The sequence below is a fragment of the Psammomys obesus genome, unplaced genomic scaffold, assembly GCF_907164565.1.
Source record: "Psammomys obesus unplaced genomic scaffold, mPsaObe1.curated_primary_1811, whole genome shotgun sequence".
In the NCBI taxonomy this organism is placed as follows: domain Eukaryota; kingdom Metazoa; phylum Chordata; class Mammalia; order Rodentia; family Muridae; genus Psammomys; species Psammomys obesus.
In genome coordinates, this window is record NW_026591643.1 from 5,380,199 (window position 1) to 5,400,488 (window position 20,290).

A 20,290-nucleotide genomic window follows, 5' to 3' on the forward strand; every position below is an offset into this window, starting at 1 on the left:
GAGCTCTTGCCTATTACAAGAGGGTGGAGTATCATTCTATAAGGCAGCATGGAAGTCCTATGACCTGCTGAGATGACAAGCAGACATTACTGGTACCATCAGTTTCATCATGCCTTGTGAGGCCTTCCTCTGCTTGAGAATCTCAGCTCACCAGTCTTTGGAGATGAAGGAAACATTGGAGAGATGTAAATTCTATCTTCTACCTTTTCAGATTCAGACCCCGAGTTTCACGGGGAGAAAAAATGGCTCAAGGTCAGTGAATTAGTGGTTAGACTGGGTCAACCCAATCCTTCTAGTGCCCATGTCGGTCTCTGTCCACACACCTCATTTCTTTCCTGCTGTCCTTTTGAAAGACTTCTTTTTAAACCTTGGAGCTGTATCCTTATAAAGGACAGAAGCAGAAGTACACTAATTCATATGCTTAGTTTAAGTTGTAACATGTTCTTTTGCCCATGTTTGGACAGATGAAGTACTACTATATGGTAGACAGCATTTTCATAAAGGTCAACAGCAACTATTCAGTCTGAACTACTGTATAAGAAGATGGACAGCACATTATCAAGAGGAAAAATGTTTGTATCAACATACTGGAAATTATCCACTTTGACTGATATGGTAGAGTTGACCTGTAAGTAATACATCAGGAACTGAGAGAGATTCTGGTAGATTCTCTTATTTTGAATTCCAGACTCGCACACTGTTACCAGTGCCTGCTTTTTGACCTTGGCATTGATGAGGAGCTTCACATTCAGGTCCACCGAATGATTTGAGCAATCCACAAGAAACTGCAGTTGGCAAATGATAAAGTACCAGCCCGGGAACTGGACTACCAGGTTCCCATCCTGGTATCCGACTCCATGGATGACACCATCTTGATTCCATGACAATTTGGTATTGTTGAGATGTTTTGAAACTGGAAAGATAGAAACAGGATTATTATTGCTCACATGTTGGGTACATGCTGAAAACCTGTTTTTCAAGGTTTCCATTCAGGATCTCTGCTTTCTAGAATGCTGCGTGCTATACAAGAATTTAAGCATCTTCTGAGTGCTCTTTCTAGACTATTCTTCCGTAGCGCATTCCTTTTACTTAGAAAGGCACAGGAAGAAAACCATCTGTCTCTCTCTCTCTCTCTTTTCAGTGCTCAAAGCTGGAGGGTTGGATCACACACAACAGTGCACAAGAAAAGGAAAGACCCTATAGGAAGACTTTCTAATAGAAGACATCTCCTATAGAAGTCTTTCTTTTAATTATTATCTACCACATCATATAATTGTTAATATTTTCTTTCTACTTCTTTTCAGTGTGTCTGTATGTGTCTGGCTGTATTAGACCCAGGCATGTGTGCAGGCGCAGGCGTGCTGGTGTGTAGGGAGTGTATTTAGCTCAGAGGACAACCTCGGGTATCAGCCTTTACCCAATGCCAGTGCTGCTTTACCATCTTCCCCATTTCTGTTCTTTTCTAAATGTTTATTTCTATTATGTATATTTGTTTTTGTCTATATGAGTATATGCAGTGTGTATAGAAGGGGTGGTGCATCAAATATCCTGAAGATGTAGCTATAGGCAGTTTTGAGACACCTGATGTTAATACTGGGAACCAAATTTGGGTCTTCTGGAAGAGCAAGTGCTCTTAACTGCTCAGCTAACTCTCAAGCCCCATAACTTGTGGTTTTGAGGCAAGGATTTTCACTTGCCAGAATCTTGCTCAGTAGGCAAAGCTGCTCAGCCAATGTGCTCCAGGGGTCCCTCTGCTTCTGCCTTGGCAGCACTGGTATTTCAAGCATGAGATACCATGCTTGGCTTTTGAAAAGTAGGTTCTAGTTCTCCAGCTTACAAATCAGTTATTTGACTACCTAAATCATTTCTCTGGCTCCTTTCTCTTTTAGACCATACCCACCTAGACTGTATTTTGCAGTTCTGTGATACCAGTCATTTGTCATGAACAAGCACTTAGTGTTTTGATAGGCATTGCAGATGGGGTCAGAGCAGTGACACTCAATACTGTTCAATTTCAATATTGAGTTGTTCAGGAGAATCTCTATTAACTTTCACGTTTAGATAAAATCAAAGTATGTTATATACATGCATAAAAATATCAGTAATAAAACCCATTACCATGAACAATTGATATGTGTTCATGTGTTCATGTGATATGTGTTATATCAATGATAACAACTGATATAAAATAAGACACTCCCTTTTACATGGTCTGTGCTTTTGAATGTCTCCATTCTTTACAGGACAGCCAAGCATCCTTGCCTGGACCTTCATGTGGAGGACCCACCACGTAACACTGTTAGGGAGGCAGGGAATTAACAGAGCCTCTAAGCTGGAATCTTTGTGTGAAAGCCAGTTCTCTGAATCCTAACAAATGAAAATCAGCACCGACTGGTAAAGGTGCCTTCAGCACTAGGAAGCTGCTTTTACTTGTTTCAATGCTTTTTCTTCAAACCTTGTTGCAATTCAATTGAAAGGCAAAAAGGAATCTAACTGTAAAAACGGGAGTTTTTAAAATGAGCAAAATGGCTATTCAGAGAATCTTGGCCATCTCTTCCACGGCTCATTCTTTCATGCTCTAAGTGCCTCTTGCTGTCTCATTTACAAGGGACTCTTACCTGAAGTACACTGTCATATGCAAATAGGCCCTGTTCCAAGGAGCTCATTAAGCTGTCAATCTGGGGACCAGGCAATTTTGTAGTTCCCCTGTGAATAACTACATAGAGGTAGAGATGGGGGCCATTCTTTGTATTAGGAAAAAGACTGTGCATTTGGCCCAAACTAATAAGTAGGTGCATGGTAGTGGGGGTAGTGGAGGAAGGGAGAGGTGGTGGAAGCAACAGGAAAAAAATGTCTTCAAAGGTAAGGTAGGAAACATAAAGGGGTAAATGCAGTAGTTCCCACTGCTGAGGGAACTGAGGGAGCTTTTGAAGGCCTGTGCACTGTCCATGGTCACATCTACTCATAATATGGCCCATAACATAGCTCCCTCAGAGCTCAAGCCTTTTTCTAGACAAACAAACAAAAAAATTTCCCAGCACACTGGGCTGAGGAAAGAAGAGACTTGTAGCTATGGAGAAAAATACTCTCATCCTCTTCCTTTAAGACATTCAAATTTAATTTAGGAAAAGTATGATGTAGGCCATCTGCACATCATTTTCGGCTAGAGGATTCTTCTGGATTAGAAGTTGGCACAGGACATCATCTTCGTAGGAATATATTTTTCTGGCTTTGGCTACTGACCTTGGAGGTAGGCCCATGATTTCTTAAACGGAGTCCTTTTCAGTGTACATAAGAGGTCCTCTGAGCAATTTCCTAAAGACAAGATCAAGCATGAATTGAAATCTGCTCCTCTGAGAACTGTAGACAACCACATATTTTCCTGTGACCCCCTGAGACCTACATTTACTAGTCTGTTTCTGTTTGTGAGGTTGAATCACACACACACACACACACACACACACACACACACACACACACACACAGTCACACAAATAATACAAACAAAAACCAAACATCTGTTTCATTTTGCTGTCAAACAGCCTAGGATTTTCACATTTCTAAAGCTTATTTTTTTATTGATTACTTCTACTTGGGCTGTTATAGAAGACTGTAGAAGTTAAACAAATATCATCTGAGTTCCCACGGGCTGTTGGTCACCATTTCTCTTGGTCACAGTCTTCATGCAAGGTGTTAATGAGTATGTCTAATAGGTTAAGGGACACTGGGAATCCCATATCCTTTAGCCCAAACACCAATCTCCACAACAGCAACACTGATGGAGTTATTGCTATCTATCATGCTCTGCAGACACTAGATTCTGTACTTTGACCTGCATCGGCTAATCTGGTTCTCAGACTAATCCAGGGTCAACTTTTATGTCTGCAGATACGGAAGGACATACTCAAGGCCAAGTGAGCATTTGGAAATGTGAGGATTCCCACATCTACTTTGTTCCAGAGGATGGAATTTCTTCTTTAGGCTGCCTTGCAAGACAGCAACGATTCAATCATCTCTCTCAATTTTAAGAGGACAAAGCATTAATGACATCTTAGCAGGAAGCCTCAAACACAGTATTTGTGTCGTTATAGCATTTTAGAAATAAAAATATTTTAATATAATCACCAAGGATGATGGCTCTTTCTTGTTATAACAAGCTATTTTGTATGCAAGGAACCAAATTATACATTTCCTGCAGTGACTCACAAATTGAATATATTTGGAGCAAATTTCTCTTCTGTGGGTCTTGGTTCCCTTATCTGAAAAACTGAAAGCTCTCTAACCTAGCATGGATGCCTTTTTCATGATATCACCAGGGATGACCACTCAGTCCATCTGTCTGAGACTGACAGATAATGCAATAGGGCCATGCCCTGCTTTGCTGTTTACTGTATCTCTGAATTGCATGTCCTGAGCTCTCAATTGCTTTCTCTATCCCATTGCCCAGATTTGAGAAAGTCCCTGGGTCCTGAGAATGGTTAGAAGGTGAGTGAAGAGTTCCCTCTGCTGTCTGAGCAAGCTCACTACTAAAGGCACCCCCAGGAGAAGTAGGGAAATTGTCATCTCTAGCTGCTCTTGACTCACAAAGAGCTTCTGGCCCATCAAGGGCTAAAGGCCAGCTTCCACTCTCTAGATCTTATCCTATGCTTATCACCTAAGCAGTGTTCTTGTGAGGCTTGCTGATGGCCTGCACATACTCATGGTGTGTATATAATCAGAACTCTGATCTCAAAGTGTGATATTCTAATGGTTTGTGACTGTTGTCCAGTCTCTTCGAGACTGTAGAACATTAACCAGAAGAAAACAGGGAGGTACAAATCTGGATGACTCTCTTTGCTGGGAATTACTCTCTGATCTATGTTAGCCACAGCTCCTAGGGTGGCATTCGTTACTTTTTGGGTTCTGACTCCTCCCAGTCTCCCTAGTCTCAGCCTGTACCTTACCTCATCCCATTTTACTCTATGTCTTAATAGTAATCAGTATCATCACTGCTAGCATCATCATAGTGAATGTTAACTATTTTTGTGATACTTTATTGAGCATGCTACAACCATGATTCCATTTAATATTCACAACTGTCCTGTGAGAGACAGCTTAGTGTTATTTCTGTGATGTGTATAAGAAACCCAAGGTTTTCAAAGGTTAAATAGCTTGTTCTCAGCCATACAGCTAGTTGTTGGTAAGGTAGAGATTAAAACTCAGACAGTATGACTCTAATCCTCAGATTTTTTTCCCCCACGCTACTGAGTTTGGAGGCTTGCAGTTCCCTCTAAATAACTGCATGGATACACTTTCATGTGAACACCTCTTGTTGCTGCAACCTGTAGCCCCTTACCTCTATCAAGCTAGTTGCACTTTGAAACACACCCTGGCAGAGACTACAGTTCAGTCTCTCCTACTGCATAGCCAAGTAGATGCTTCATCAGTGTTTGCCACATGGAATCAACTAGCCCACCTCTCTTATTTCCTTATGTGGTTCTGGCTAACCTCCTACTCAGGGGATCAGTGTAGTGAGTAGGGTACTCGGCTTCTTTCCCCTCTGGCAGAAATAACTCACCTCACAGATTCTGTCTAAGGAAGTTGGGAAAACAGGATTTATGCCCTGTACCAAAGCCAGGTGGTCACATCAAAAACAGGCTCTAATCTCTCTGGTCCAAAGGCCCCTCTCTATCGGGTGGCTCGTGACATTGTCAAGAGCTGAGCTTCTACAAACTGATGGTGGCAGAAGTACAAGCCCAGGCTAGCCTCTCATACACAGACTTTTTTTTTTTTTTGTTCTGTTTTTCCCCTTTGGTCTTCACATGCACAGTGGGGTGACCTCAGTTGTAATTCTGAGAAACCCAATGATGGAAAAAATTCAGCCTTATTTTGAAGCATTTGCATTTCCTGAAATCAAATGGCAGACAGACTAATTTTTCTTAAAGAATTGATTAGATGGTTTCATGCTAAAGGAAAAACACTGGCTTCTCATTCTAAGAATGACATTGCTGGGACGGGTTTAAGGAGGGAGCTGGTTATTGAGAGAGTAACACTGTGGAGCTTGAAGAAGATCCCAGAGGAGTGCACCATTTCTGTTAGTTCACATTTGGAGAGGCCAACAGAGAGTAAAGGATGCTTGGTGGGACCCAAACACTAAGCGTCTCTTAGTGGTTTCTGAAGGATTACAAAGCCCTCAGCTAACGGCTAATGCTGTAACCCTCTTTCCTCCACATGATGATGCCATAAGTATAAAAAGGACATCCAAGTTATAATGCAAGTCACAGAGTTGGAGGGAAGCTTGAATATTTGGCCAGTTAGTGTTGATCAAGGAGTGTGTTGGTGGTTCTGAAAGTCCCCACGGTCTTGTTAAGACCTAGATAGTATTGTGTGGGGTACCAGTCATGCAGCTCAGGTCTCATCAACATGTGGATCCATGATAAGACAATCTATTGTATATATAAAGAGTTTTAAGAGGTACCCATGCAGTAGAATCCTGCAGTGGCCCCAGAACTTGGTGGATCGTGGGCTGTATCTCTGCTATCTGTCTTCCCAGTGACTATTAGTCTGGAAGGGCTTAATTTGAGAGATAGAATATGAGAGCTATCTGGCCATGGAGGCTAAGCTGATGTTTGGCTGTTGGGATTCTGGAAGTTTTTCTTTTAAATTTAGTATTTAGATGGAGAGCACTGTTTGCTGAGAGGTAGAGATGCCTTTCCAGACCATTCTATCAGACTGTGCTGATGTATCCTGCACTGCAGGCACTAATGTGGGCCAGGAGGTCAGCCCTGGATCCAGTATTTTGACTTTTTGTGCACGCTCTCTAACCACAGGTAGAAGACACATGTTCAGGTTTTCCGAGACCCAAGGGACAGAAGAGAAAAGTTTCACCCCATGGACATTCTAAATTATGAAAATCATGCTTCTGTGAGAATTTGTGTGGGTTTTAGAATAGAAGCTGCCTTCAAGAGTCCCTGGTCCAAATCTGGCAAACACATGGTTTCCATGCTCCCTGTGTTGTCCCCATTGCACCTTTGTCATAGGTCACAGAGTGAGTTACTGACAGAGACAGAACAAGAGTCTAAAATCCCACATTGTTTGGCATGCCATCTTATCTTCAGATCATTGCCAATTCTAAAATTTCTTTGAACATCAAAATTTTCAGAATAGATGCAGTCCTTGAGTCAGTGTTCTGTTTTGTCCATCAGCTCTGGTTTCTTCCAGAAGGATGGTGGACTATCCTTTCACTTTCTTTCAAAAACAGGAGAGGAATGACATCACACTGGCTAGTTTCCCAGAGAAATGAGGTGGGAGGGGGAAGAGAGATTGAGAAGGCTGCTACAGAAGGTGGTTGAAAGGTAAGGTAAGGATTATGGCGGACTTAAAACAAGAACCCCTCCTTGAGATTTTTATGGACCCAAAGGATCATGCTAATGAAGATTATAGATTTTATTTTGGGGGAGGCTGATCCAAGAGATGCTGGTTTTTAAGACGTCCTAGCTGGTAAAAGAGTAGCAGAGCTGCGTTCAAAACACTGATTTCCTGGCTCCTAGAGCTGACCTCTGCCCCTGATTTTTAGTCTTCCTGTGGAGCAGTGAGGGATAAATGCAGGAAGAAATGAGTCAGTAGCCATTTCACACACTGCAATTAAAGCCTCAAGACACAGCTTCAGGGGTTGCTCGGAAAGCAGCTCCAGTGAGCCTTCCTGGTCATTCAGTGTGAGAGAAAGCCCATAGATAACTTTAAGTCTGTATTCAGAACAGACACAGGTCTCAGCAACTGGGCTTTAGATCCAAATGACATGTTCCCTAAATCCTAGTTAACTTCTTCAGAACCTGACCTGTAAGGACCAGGCAGACGGTGTTTCTCAGAGAGCATGTGGTTCTAGTGAAGGCATTGAATCCATCATTTCCTCTCCCGGAACGTCAGTGACTGTACCAGTGGGGTAAGGACAGTAACAACCCGGATATGTAGCTGTTGTGACACACATCAAGATGACAGATGTCAAATAATTGGTGCAACACATGGCTAACAGTGATTCTGCAGATGTGAGATCCACTCTTCTTTTCTTGTCTTGGCACAGCTCTGTGATACTGTACAGAGAGGATTGGCTAATAAGATGCTAAAATGAAGCTCATTGTATTGCCTGTCAGATTAGACTTTCTTGCTTCTGTACACAATTGTCTGAGGCTCTCTTATGCTTTTAGGAAAGGATGAACACCTCTTGGAAATATCTTAATCTTTGAAGAAACAGAGAAACTTGTATATTTCAGTTTCATCTCCCTTGCAGAACACCAGGAAAGTCCCAGCAGCGACACCTGGAGGAGTCTCTACTCTCAGCACGCTCAACAGCATTTGGGATCAGTGTGAACCCTTAACCTGGTAGGGATTAGGGGAAGGGTCACTTCACAGGTCTTCAAATCTAACCATTTTCTTGATACCACCAGGTTCAGAACATTTATGATGCAAACATAAACCCAGAGAGGAGCCATTTGGAAAAGGACAGATGGGCGACTCTGGATGCACACCAGTACTTGGGAAACACCTGATAGACAGCGTGCTTCTTGTTGAACACAAAGAAAACAAGGGATAAAAATGGGTTGAAATCAAGATGGAATTCACTTCAATACTGTGAAGCTTTTGGGAGATGAAAGCCTTTTAAGTCCTGATCTGTTGTGGTATGTAAGGTAAACATATCAAGCCCTAGGGTTATTTCCTTCCTTCAATGCACATTAAAGGCCGGTTGAACTGACATTTTTGGAAGGGGGTGTTTTGGAAACATCTTAAAGTTCTTCTAACATTCTAAATAACCTTTACAATGCCCCAGCTTATTTTCAATGTGGAAGTGAAGCAATCCCAGAATGGCTCAGACATACGTGAGTCCAAATCCCACCCTGGCTACTTACTGGCTGTATGGCTTGGCACAAGTAAGTAGGCCTCTTTGAACTGTTCTTTCCTCCTCAAAGTGAAAATAATATACACCTCAACAGCTGGCAAGAGGACTAAATAAAGTAATGTACAACACTGAGTCTATTTTATACCACACAAAGAATACCAAATAGTTGGTTTTCTTTCTCTGGTCTGGGGCCTGGGCTACCTGGCTGGTGCAGAATCAACACCACAGATGTTCTGTGTAGGGCTTGAACTGAATATAAAAAGGAACCAGTTTGAGGTCTAGGACTGTTTGTCTTTCTCCTTCTTCTCCCCCTCCCTGCTTCCCCACTTCTTTTCCTCCTTCCATCCTCTCTTAAAGTGTTAGGATGGTAGGGAAAGCTGACATATCCTCTGGAGTTAGACTGGCAAATTGTGTCTGCCAAGTCTAGTATCAAACCTCAGCCTTTTTGTCTTCTTTTGTTCCTTCCTCTCCCCTGCAGCTCATCTCTTCTCCTTCCTCCTCATTCTTTCTTGGGTGTGAGAATTATCAGTGATGGCTTTAGAGCCCTATCCAGAACCTCATTCCACTTCGATCTGGGTATTTCCAACAGAGAAATTCCTGATTCCTGTTAGTGCTGCCTTGAGAAAAAGAAAATGGATTTAAGAGCGAGTTTTATTGAGTGTGTTCAGAGCGAAAGGAGGAACAAGTAGGTTCCTTTGTGGCAAGCGAAGTGACCAGCTGAAAAGTGATTTACCCTTACCTCCAGGGAAACATTCTACAATGCTGCAAAGGGGAAGAAGAGCAAGTGGAAACTAAAAGTAACAAACTGGATCCAGTCCCATCCCTCTGACAGAGTGGGGCTCTGCCAGACAGTGTTTATTTTCCTGAGGGTGAGAGGTTGTGAGGAAAAAGAAGGCTGCGTTCCTTGTGTCACCTCTCTGCCACCAGTCATGGCTCCCGGATGGCACAGACAAGAACTGGGGGAAGTTAGTCTGCTTGGCTGTGCAGCTCTCTCACCCTCAACATTTCTTGTTCTTGTTTTCCTTTTTGTTCTTGTTCTAGACTTGCTTTGTAGACTAGGCTGGCCTTGAACTCACAAAGATATGATTGCTTCTGCCTCCCTGAGTGAAGGGATTAAAGGTGAGAACCACTGCACTCAGCTCTCAGTGTTTCTTTATTGAAGAGACCACCTCTTCATCTCTTTGATGCCCATAGTTTTCTTTTAACTTTGAAGGGTATGGGGTTTCCTTAGGTCATTAAGACCTTTGGGTGCCATGGGCCACATAGCATTTTCAGGGAAAAATATTTTTCTACCGACAGGAGATGGAATCACCCCAAGTCTCACTCAAGCCTGCCCCACAGCCCCAGAACTTAGTGATAGAGTATGCTAGCCTTTGAGAATTTTCTAGTAGCTGAAATAGGTTTGACCTATTCCAGCTAGAGCCCCAGAGGTCTCCACCACCTGCTGGGAGACACTATTCTGTACCGTGATGCCCTCCAGCTTTTCCATTTGTCTCAATCCTTCTGCAGACATGCTATGCCGGCAGGCAAGATTTTGTTGGGGTTCCCGAGAAATCTAGGTAGAGGGGCTGTGATCTGAGATTTGGACAAGTGAGCCCAGAGCATGGGCACCATGAGACAGTCAAAATTCAATGGACGCAGAAGATTAGAAAAAGAATGATGAGGCGATGTGGGAGCCTTGACTCCAGCCTGCATGTGGAGGAGGGAGGATCATTTCACGGAACATGGAAGAGAAGGTGGACCAGATGGAGGTTCGGCCAAGTGGGAAAATGTATTTTTTTGTTCCATTCATGTTCACAGTGGCTCCCTGCAGGAGGCATGTTGCCTTTTTTCTGCTAGAGGAGAGACTAAAACCCAGCATGAAGTGTGTGGGAAAGACTTGCCTTCCAGCATTCCTGCTTGTCCATGAATCCAACTGAATGACTGACAAGTCTTAAGCAAAGCAGGGTGAATGCAGGACCTATTCTAGCCAGGAATGGCAAGTTTGTGTTAGGACTCGTTACCAACACGGGTGTGGCTTTCTGCGGTTTCCCTGTAGCTAAGGATATCCTGTGCTGGGCTACCTCAGCATGTGTACAGAGCCCTACATCCCTGGCTCTGGTCAGTGCTGGCTTCCTGGAGGTGATGGATTTACAACAGCTATCATGCAGAGGCTTCCCATCCTTGCAGCATCTGTCCTTGTGACAAACCTCATGGGACCCTTGGGACTTCCTCCCAGGAATATTTGGAAAGTAGCTCTGCCCTGCCTGGGATGTCTCAAAACAGTGCTATCTTTCTCCCTGCCCCCTTCTTTTCTTCTCAAAAAGGACAATTTACTTCTTGTGTAGGCATAAGCTTAGCTTGTTGGTGAACAAGATTATTACTTCAGAGTTTCGTCAAACAATTGACAGGGTTTTTCTTTCTGTCTTTAACTACCCAACAAGAGAATTCTAGTCTCAGGAAGTATGAAAGAAATGGTGTTTGTGTGTGTGTGTGTGTGTGTGTGTGTGTGTGTGTGTGTGTGTGTGTGTATTCGTGTATGTAGAGGCCAGAAGGCAACATGGGGTGTCTTCCTCATTTTCTTGCTGTCTTATTTTTTTTTTTAAGACAAAGTTTCTTACTGAACCCAGAGCCTTTCAGTATGGCAAGACTGGCTGGCCAGTGAGCTCCACAGATCTTCCTGTCTATTTTCTCAGTGCTTGGATAGAGGTGCTCCTGCTTTTCCTGCGGGTGGTGGGGATCTGACTCAGGCTCTCACGCAGAGAGAGCACAAAAAGCATTTACCTACCCACAAGCTTGTGAAATGAGCACTCTCCGTGGCCTCAACTCCAATGCATTTAGTATATTGAGAACAGTGATGTTTGGAGAGGAGGAAAGATGTTCCTAGAGTCCTAGCCTGCTGGTGTGCAGAGCCAAGTTTTACTCTCACATGCTATTTTTCTCCATTACCCTGCTGCAGTGTCCAAACTTTGTGGAGCTAAGGCAAGTGTAGATGTGCATTAAAAGGGGAGTCAGGGGCCATAGGGTGCCGGCTCCTCAAAACTGAAGTAGGGGCAACAGAGGGAACTGTGGAGTCTCATATTTGCTCTACTGTTGGTTGTTGCTTTCTGTAGAGCCCTGGCAAGTCACCATGACCTCTTGGCTCTCAGAAACTTACCAGCAAATGAGAATGTTAACGGAAATATGCCCCAATCTCTCTCTACCCTGTACTGCTAAATCTTGGAGCTGGTAATCAGACAAGCCTGAAAGGTTTAACCAAATTTTCATGTTCCCAGTGAGAAGTATTATCAGAATTGACAAACAGAATCTGTTTGCAGAAACACTGAATTGAAAACAAAGGTTATTTGTTGTTCTTGTTAGTTTTTGTTCCGATATTCCTAGTCATGGAGCAGGTAAGGAGGGAACTGTAAATGCTCAAATCCTCAGTTCCCCAAATTTGGGATTTCATGAACTTAAAAAAAAAATCTCCCTCAAATGAAAAACTGAGGGGCAATATGGGAAGGACAGATTTTATTTTCGCCTCTTATGCTCATTAAAACAAAATAAGTGACAAAGAAAACAACCTAGCATCCATCTGTATCAATTCTTTCTGTGAAGGGAAGCACCTGAGGATGTTCTCTCCAAGAAAGTGTTTCCACCTGTAGTGTAGCTGACCAGCTGATGAGAGGACAACTTTGTTCTTGATTCTTATTCCGTGTGATCTGGTGCTAACTGAAATCCACTAGTTAGAGCTCTGCAACCTGTGATTGGAGCACTCTACAAGCAAGAAAGAACCACTGCTCAGTGTGGTACCTAATCATGGCTATCTTTGCCACTGACATTATGTCTAAGAAAGGTGGCTGCTGACCTTTGCCAAATGAAAACTCCCATCTTACTCAGAAAACTCTAAGTGGAGCTGGTGGCATGAAAATGGAAGCATAGCCAGGGAATTATGTTCGATCAATGCCAACTGTTCTTTGCAAGGCTCCATGGGAATTTATACAACAAGCTAGCAATAATGTCTAACTCCAAAGCCTACACTGTCTTTACCACAGAGTCTGCTACTCCGGTCTATGGGCTAAGTCCAGCCACTGCTCATTCTGTAAATAAGGTCTAGGGGAATGCAGTCATGCCTGCACATTCGTGTATTGTCTGGCTGTGATAATCACAGTAACTGCGGAACCAATTTCAGCCAAGGTAAGAAGGCACTTAAAGCCTGGAATATTTACTATCTGGATCTTTTTAGACAATGTCTGTGGCCTCTACACTTTACTTTGCTCCTTGATCACATAACTGGTTATCTACACAGGAAGGGGAAATGATACCACATACTAGGGACTAAGTGATTTCGGGCCAATATTAAGATATTGTTCATCAACCTAAGGTTATTAATCTGTCTTAAAAGGTTTAGAAGGCCCTATGTCCACCTGAGGCTCCTTGTCTATACTTTCTAAGTCTTCAGTACAATATCCAGAAGGAGAGAAACTACAAGGGTGATGCATTGTGAGGAGCTGTGTCAGTTCTTCTGTGTCCTCTGGTCCCAAGGATGCCTAGCATCTCTACCCTGGTGTCTCTGAAGTTCTACCTACCCATCCCATCTTCTTCCCTCCCCTCTTGCAGTTCTGTGGTTAGCCACCTGTGATTGCTACCCAGGCTCCGAAAATTGTGAGTGGAAATGGGTGGAGATTGATGTTTAGAATGCAAAGACACTGGATCAGAGTCAAGGACCTTTTGTTTCAATCCATATGATTCTGAGCAAGACACTTTTTCTCTGAGTTTGATTTTTCCTTCTCTAGGCCATGAAAACATTACTTAGATGATCTTGAGTTTAATCTTAAATATTAACTGAACTTTGCATATATCCCCTTAGGGACTAGTGGGACAATATGTTAATCAACAACTTCTGTGACCAGCAGAGCAGAGAGGAGTAGTCTGTGGCTACAGGTCTTCAACTTCATTAGGGGTTTTGGCTATTTTCAGTTATTTGAACATTACAATATGCTGGCTGTCATGCCAAGCAATTATGAGCTAACCCCGATTGGCTCCTCTAGAATCACAATGAGGTGATCACTGTGATTCCCATTTCATGGATGTGTAACCGAGACTTCCCTATGGAAAGTGGAGTCCAGATTCATACTCCAATTTGTTCAATTTAGGGTTTGCAGATCAAAATACAAGGCTGCCTTACATCCCTGCCAGGGTCTGTAGCTTGGCTACAGCAATGGCGTTGCTAGTGAGAGTGTTACTGGCAGGTGGGAGGTTTGTGTGGATAAGCACAGTAATCAGGGCCTACCCAGATGAGTCAGAAGCATCAGTTCAGCCCATGCACCCCCACCTCCATCCGCCCCACTCCTGCTGGAGACAGCCACAGCATTTCTTCCTGATAAGTAGGCATCATACCTTGTGGTGTCATCTGCATGATTCATTACACATTCATTCCTAAAGTTGAGATCTTACCTCCTTTAAGGGGAACCTTGTCAGTTGTTTTTGGAGTGGAGTCCTGGAAGGAAAGAGAGAAGAGCAGGGTGAGGACACCATAGAGGCAGAACAGATTATCTTTTTTTTCACTTTGGGAGTCCTCAAAGTACTGTGCAATTTGGAACCCACCCTCCATTTGACTCTTAAAGCTTGAAGATTCATTGATTGATTGACTGTAGTGCACTTCCTGTGCATGCTAGACTACCTGTCTATCAGATACCCTAAACAGGGGTCACCATGCACATCTCAAAAACAAGAAACAAGACAAGATGGCTTGTTCAGGGGCACACAGCAACTTTGGAGCTCAGAAGCACAGCTGGAGCCTCCACTACCAGCCAAGACCTTCTTCCCCTCCGCACATGCTACTGTTTTTTTTCTCCTTAAGTCAACATACGATTAAATGAAGTGAATAAGTATATGTACTTTTTTCTGTCCATATCTAGCTCATTTTAAAGTGTTATAAACATACCTGGAATAAATCTTTCTACCTCGAATGTGGTTGGAATTTGTGAATTAATTAGTGTTTATATTCCAAACATTGTGATGATATTGTAAATATGCTGAGTCTCGACCTTCATGGATTTATTACAAGTTCATTTCCAGATAATTGGCAAATTTATAAATTTGTAAGTATATGTAGCACAAACAGAAGTATATGTATTCATACATTCATTCATACATTTATGATGCTTTACAGAATCATCATAGATGTCTCTTTTACTGATTTTTATGCACATGAGTAAGAAGTTGATGGTAAAAGATGTTGACTGAAGAGAAAACTGTGCTGGGGGTCAGATGAGACTGAAGAAAGAATAGTTGCCATGTTCTGAGAAGGTGGCCCACAGAGGTGGAGGGGCACTGGTACCCAGCAGATTCCTCAGAGATTAGCTTTCCAGTGTTCACCACTTTTTCCCATGTCAACCTAGAGAGGCATGTAAATAGCCTTCCACAAATGAACAGAATGTCACATTTGCCTTTTAGCCTTTTATATAGGTCACAGTCTAGTGCACTTGACTGAGATAATAATAAAGACTAGAAAGGGGTGAATATTTTTTCTTTTTTTAAATTAATTACAGTTTATTCCCTTTGTATCCCACCTGTAGCTCCCTCCTTCTTTTCCTCCCAATCCTATCCTCCCTCCCTCTTCTCCACCATGCCCCTCCCCAGTCCACTGATAGGGAAGGTCCTCCTCCTTTCGATCTGATCCTAGTCTATTTTTATGGGAAAAGATAGTTTCCCAGTATCTACCAAAGCTGGAAGTTGACAACTAACAGTACCTGCCTTTCTCAGTGTTCTGTGCAAGCGCTCTATCATTCTCTTTCTGTGGACACATTTGCATCTGAGAAGTAGGGCTCTGCTCTAGCCCAAGAGGAGGAACTCAGAAATACAGCTCAGGAGGCCTCTATAATACCAGTCTCAATGGCACAGTAATCTGGTGAAAGTCTATAACTTGGGGTCTCAGAATTTTAGGGGAAGAGGTGTGAAACTAGTTTGGAAACCTCTTTCCCTCTGCTTGTTTTGTGTTGCCTTATTTCCTGAGAGCTCTTGACGTAGGTAACAGTGTTGTGCATCTGCAATTACACGATTACCCATACGCTTCTTAGGAAAACCTGACATCACAAATTTCCCCTTTATGTTGCCTCTTATAACCAGCTGACTTAATGCCAAGCATTACTTTCGATAGCATGAAGTGCAAACACAAAGAAAGCATTTCCACTTAGATGAAGCCTGACATGATTGAGTGCATCAAGGGCCATGTATCTACCTAGACACCTAGAGTGAATAGTAGAAGAACAACACTGGCAGAACCATCCCAGTGGCAGAAATGCTAGAGAATCATTCATTCGGCTTTGGATGATCTGTGGTGTGCACTGTGTCACTCACTGAAAGATATGCCATGGACCAGTTCATTAAAACAGTCATTTCAAAACTAGTAATAAATATAGAATCAGAACAGTGAGTTGTGGCATAAGCCATGAAATGATCAGAGTGCTTAAAAAAAGAATTTCTGGTGCTTTAATGTTGAGACTCTTAAGCTGCAAATTTCCATTTAGCAAGTTGGGTTGACATTATTTCTCACAAGATCCCAGGTGATGCTGATACTCCTGGATTCCAAAATACCTTTGAGCCTCAAGGATATAAGAGGTGTATCTGGGAGGAGGACCTAAACATATGGAATGGAGATGGGATCATGAAGGGTAAGGTCTTGTTTTTGCCTGTCAGCTGAGAGTTCCTTCTATCTCTTCAGGCAGGGAGATGCCAAAAGCACTGGCAGGGAATCCTGTAGCTCCTTCCTTTACCAAGAGTCCAGGGAATTTCTCACAGAAGTGTGGCTGTTCCTATGTTGAAGAATACAAGGTCTCTGTGGCTTCCTCTGGCTGCCCACAGTAGATGTTATTCCAGAGTCAAAGCAAGAGACAAGTTTAGTCATCTTACAGAACTTTGGGTTAATTTTGTAAGGAAGAATGCCAAGATACTTGAGTCTAGGGCTAATTCTAGGCCAAAGTTCTTCAGTGAACTTTCCACTTGCCAATGACAGAAGAATTCATTGCTTTCTCCTTGCTGTTCTATGAGCATCTCTTGAATGTGAGAATGGAGAAGCAAGGCCTAAGGACATGATGACTGCTTACATTTGTCAGGCATGATGATGGCTGCTAGAGTTTGTCAGATTGTTTAGACCCCAGGCACTATGCAGAGTGCTGTGTGTAAACTGTTCTAATAAACCTTGTCCAGGAATTTGAGACATTGGCTAGGCAAAATGAGAACTATCCTGCTCGGTGACTCAGCTTTGAGTAAGGTAGGACATAGACTTGACCTAGATGCAAACAAGTGGCTCCCCCCAGGCTATAATTTCAGCTCCATAGAGTAGCTCAGGAAAACAATCACCATGGTTACCAGCCCCTGCTGTATTTCCTTAAGCATACTTTCTCTTTTCTTTCTGCCTCTACAGACACCTGATGAGCATTCCAACAGTTCCAGAGTTCTTTCCGTGTAATGGAAAGGATGGCCATGCTTAGTCTGTTTGTCCCTAGGTACAATGACCCCCATCCCAATCATTAGCCCAAAAAGTTTTTTTTCTCCCCTTTTCTTTAATTACTGTAAGTAGAGGACCAATAATTCCTACTCTGGGCTTTTGGGGTCATAACAAGATTTTGCATGTAAATTATTAGCAATTGTTTGAAAACAGTAGGTATTAAGAGGAATTGCCTTATAATGTGTTTAATTTATCACAATCTCCCCTAAGGTCTATTTCCTCAGAGCAGTGATGTGGCAGGTACAGAACACACGTGTGTAAGTTCCCAAACTGGCTTTTCAAACAAAATCCTCTGTTAGTACAAAATATCAAAGACAATGCAAATGTGGAATATTTTAGAGAGAATTCTACGTCATCTTCCTTTCTGACTTTCGCTGTCTTATAAGTGGTCTTTGGTTCAAGGCACATGGAAATCTCTATTATCTCTATTGAAAACACTCAATGAAGGCTACTCTGGAGCCAAATCTTTTCTGGGCCTTATTGTATTGATCTTTAAATGAACTTCAAGAATTAAGAGTTGTCTAAGACATAGAGAAATGAGTTAATCATTACAGAAGATCCCAGAGAGGAGAACGTTGGTCATTCTGGCTGTGAATGACAATGCTCTCCAGCATTGTCTCTATAGAATAAGGCAGACAAAATAGCAGCATGTTCTCTCAAGAACCAAGGAGAGAGCAAATGGCACTTACAGAAGACCCCCAGTGTACATTTTAGTTAGGAACTCTTGGTTTGGCAGATTTGGGATTTGGACTACAGTGACTTGTGTTTCTCCCACTTTCAAGGATATATATCCTGTGGATATTCATGAAAATAAGTATTCTGATTCAGTGGGTTTGGAATAGGCTCAAAGCTGTTGTACTTCTAGGCAGTCTCCCGGATATGCCATCATGTCTGGTCTAGTAGCTACTCTTTGGGTAGCACTGGCTTCAAGACATGACACAATAGGCAAGCAGGTCACTTACGGTCTTGAAAGGTGGCCGCAGGGAGCTGGACTCAGATGTTAGATTAGAAAATCTTCCTGCTCTGAAGATGGAGTGGGTACTTTGTCTTCTGGGCCTCCTCCATCAATGCATTTTGTCATCTAGTCCCACTTCCTGCTATGGAGTGCTGCTCTGGAGGCTGACCATTGTTCATACCCCAGTAACTCCCACAATCCGGGTCATCTTCCTCTAAGCCATGCCTCAACTCATTGTGTGACTTGATGGGTCCCACCTCCACCTGCTTCCATTCTGATAATGGAGAGCTCAATATATAGCTAATGAGTGGAAAGAATGACAACATTTAATAATACCCCTTCATCAATCCTCACGGTGTTAAAGGATTCAGATAAGGATCATCAAGAAATGCCAGACTGCTGAGTGGAAGACATTCATGTCTTCAGAGTGTCACCCTCTAGATTAGATATTCATGAAAAGAGATATTGTTGTTAGCTGTTCTCTTAATAAAGCGAGTAAACACATGACCATAGAAACAGATATAACCAGCTATGTCCCTAGCTGTTATAATAATACCAAGCATGGATTAACCTCAGGCAGACCCAGAATTGTTTTACTAGAGTTTTGGCCTGGCTCTTGCACACTAGTCAATGTCACAAACACTAACAATCAAGGGTGGGTATAATGGTTAGCTCGGGGCTTCTCAAATTTTACTATTCTTACAGATGTTCTGGGAAGATTATTAAAATGCAAATCTGACTCAGTAGCTCTGGGGTGGGAGCTGGTAAGTCTTAATTTCTTTGTGTGTGTGCGCGTGTGTGTATGTGTGTGTGTGCTATGTATGTGGGTATGTTTGCCTGAGTGTGTTCATCAGTCTGAGTGTGTGTAGGTATATGTGATTATGCACATTTGGTGGTCAGGGGAGAACCTTAGGTACCAGTTCCACACCTAACCCAACAGTTCTTAGCCTTTGCCATATCTGTCTCTTCATCGGTCAGTATTGTGTTCACTACACACGAGCTGGCTGACGAACTTCTGTAATTCTCCTGTCTCTATCCCATTTTGTTCTGAGAGCAAAGGGTTTACGGTTGTGGGGCTGGATTCTGGGCATTCAAGTTTAGGTTCTCACATTTGGTAGCAGGAGTCTCAGCCATAGAGACAGTTTCATAGGCTTCATTATCTCAAGCTCGGGGAGTTCCCGAATGGGTCCTATATGTCCATGTGAGTCTTCCCTTTAAAGTCCTGCATATGGCTTGTTCCTTAGAAAATTCCTGACTACCAGAAAAAGCTTAATTAATTAACTAATTAACTAACTAATTAATTAAACAAATTCTTAAATAGAATGTACACGAAATGCAGGGAGTCCCTGAAGAAGAGGAAGTGTCTTAGGGCACTTTTACCATCTGACTTTAAAAGGTAAGACTCCTTCCAAACAGTTCAGATCCTATCCAGCTCTTACCAACAGCCACCATAATAAAGTCAGTGCTCTGCTTCACTCTTGACCTGGACTCACTGGCCCCCCTCTTAAAAGAAATGTTTTTAAAGAGAAAGGTAGACTTCTCTGCTTTCTCTTTCTAGAAATGGTGTATAAAATGTGAAAATCAAACAGCCTGAGGCCTTGTTATTCCACTCTGGACAGTTCGTGTTCTTGTGTAGGCCTGGGTAAGCCCAAACTCCTGGCTTAGGAAGCAAAGGCATTACTAAGGTTGAGAGTCTTTATTAAAATGCAAACACAAATTTGTGAAGTGACTGGGAGACCAGTGTCATGTTGGATTCCTCTTTCCAGTGGGAGATATGAGAAGCTCTGATGCTTTTTTCCTTTTGCTTTCCTCTCTGTGTTGATAGTTCATCTTAACTCTACAGTCTTTCCCAAGCTACAGGTTAGTATGCATACTTTAGTAGTTACTCAGCTTTCCTTCCTTCCCTCCTTTCTTCCCTCCCTCCTTCCCTCCCTCCCTCTTTCTTTCTTTCTTTCTTTCTTTCTTTCTTTCTTTCTTTCTTTCTTTCTTTCTT

General features: G+C 42.6%; 1 protein-coding gene across 1 annotated transcript in view; it reads right to left on the reverse strand.

The window, feature by feature from the left end:
- Window positions 1–518: 518 nt before the first annotated feature.
- Window positions 519–20,290, reverse strand: part of Tnfsf8 (TNF superfamily member 8) — a 23,221-nt gene continuing 3,449 nt past the window's right edge. The window contains exons 2-4 of the mRNA XM_055611545.1: window positions 14,288–14,330; window positions 3,244–3,315; window positions 519–913 (exon numbers count right to left, since the gene is read on the reverse strand). Of these exons, the coding sequence (XP_055467520.1) occupies window positions 519–913; window positions 3,244–3,315; window positions 14,288–14,330 (510 nt within the window). The remainder of the gene's footprint in view (window positions 914–3,243; window positions 3,316–14,287; window positions 14,331–20,290) is intronic.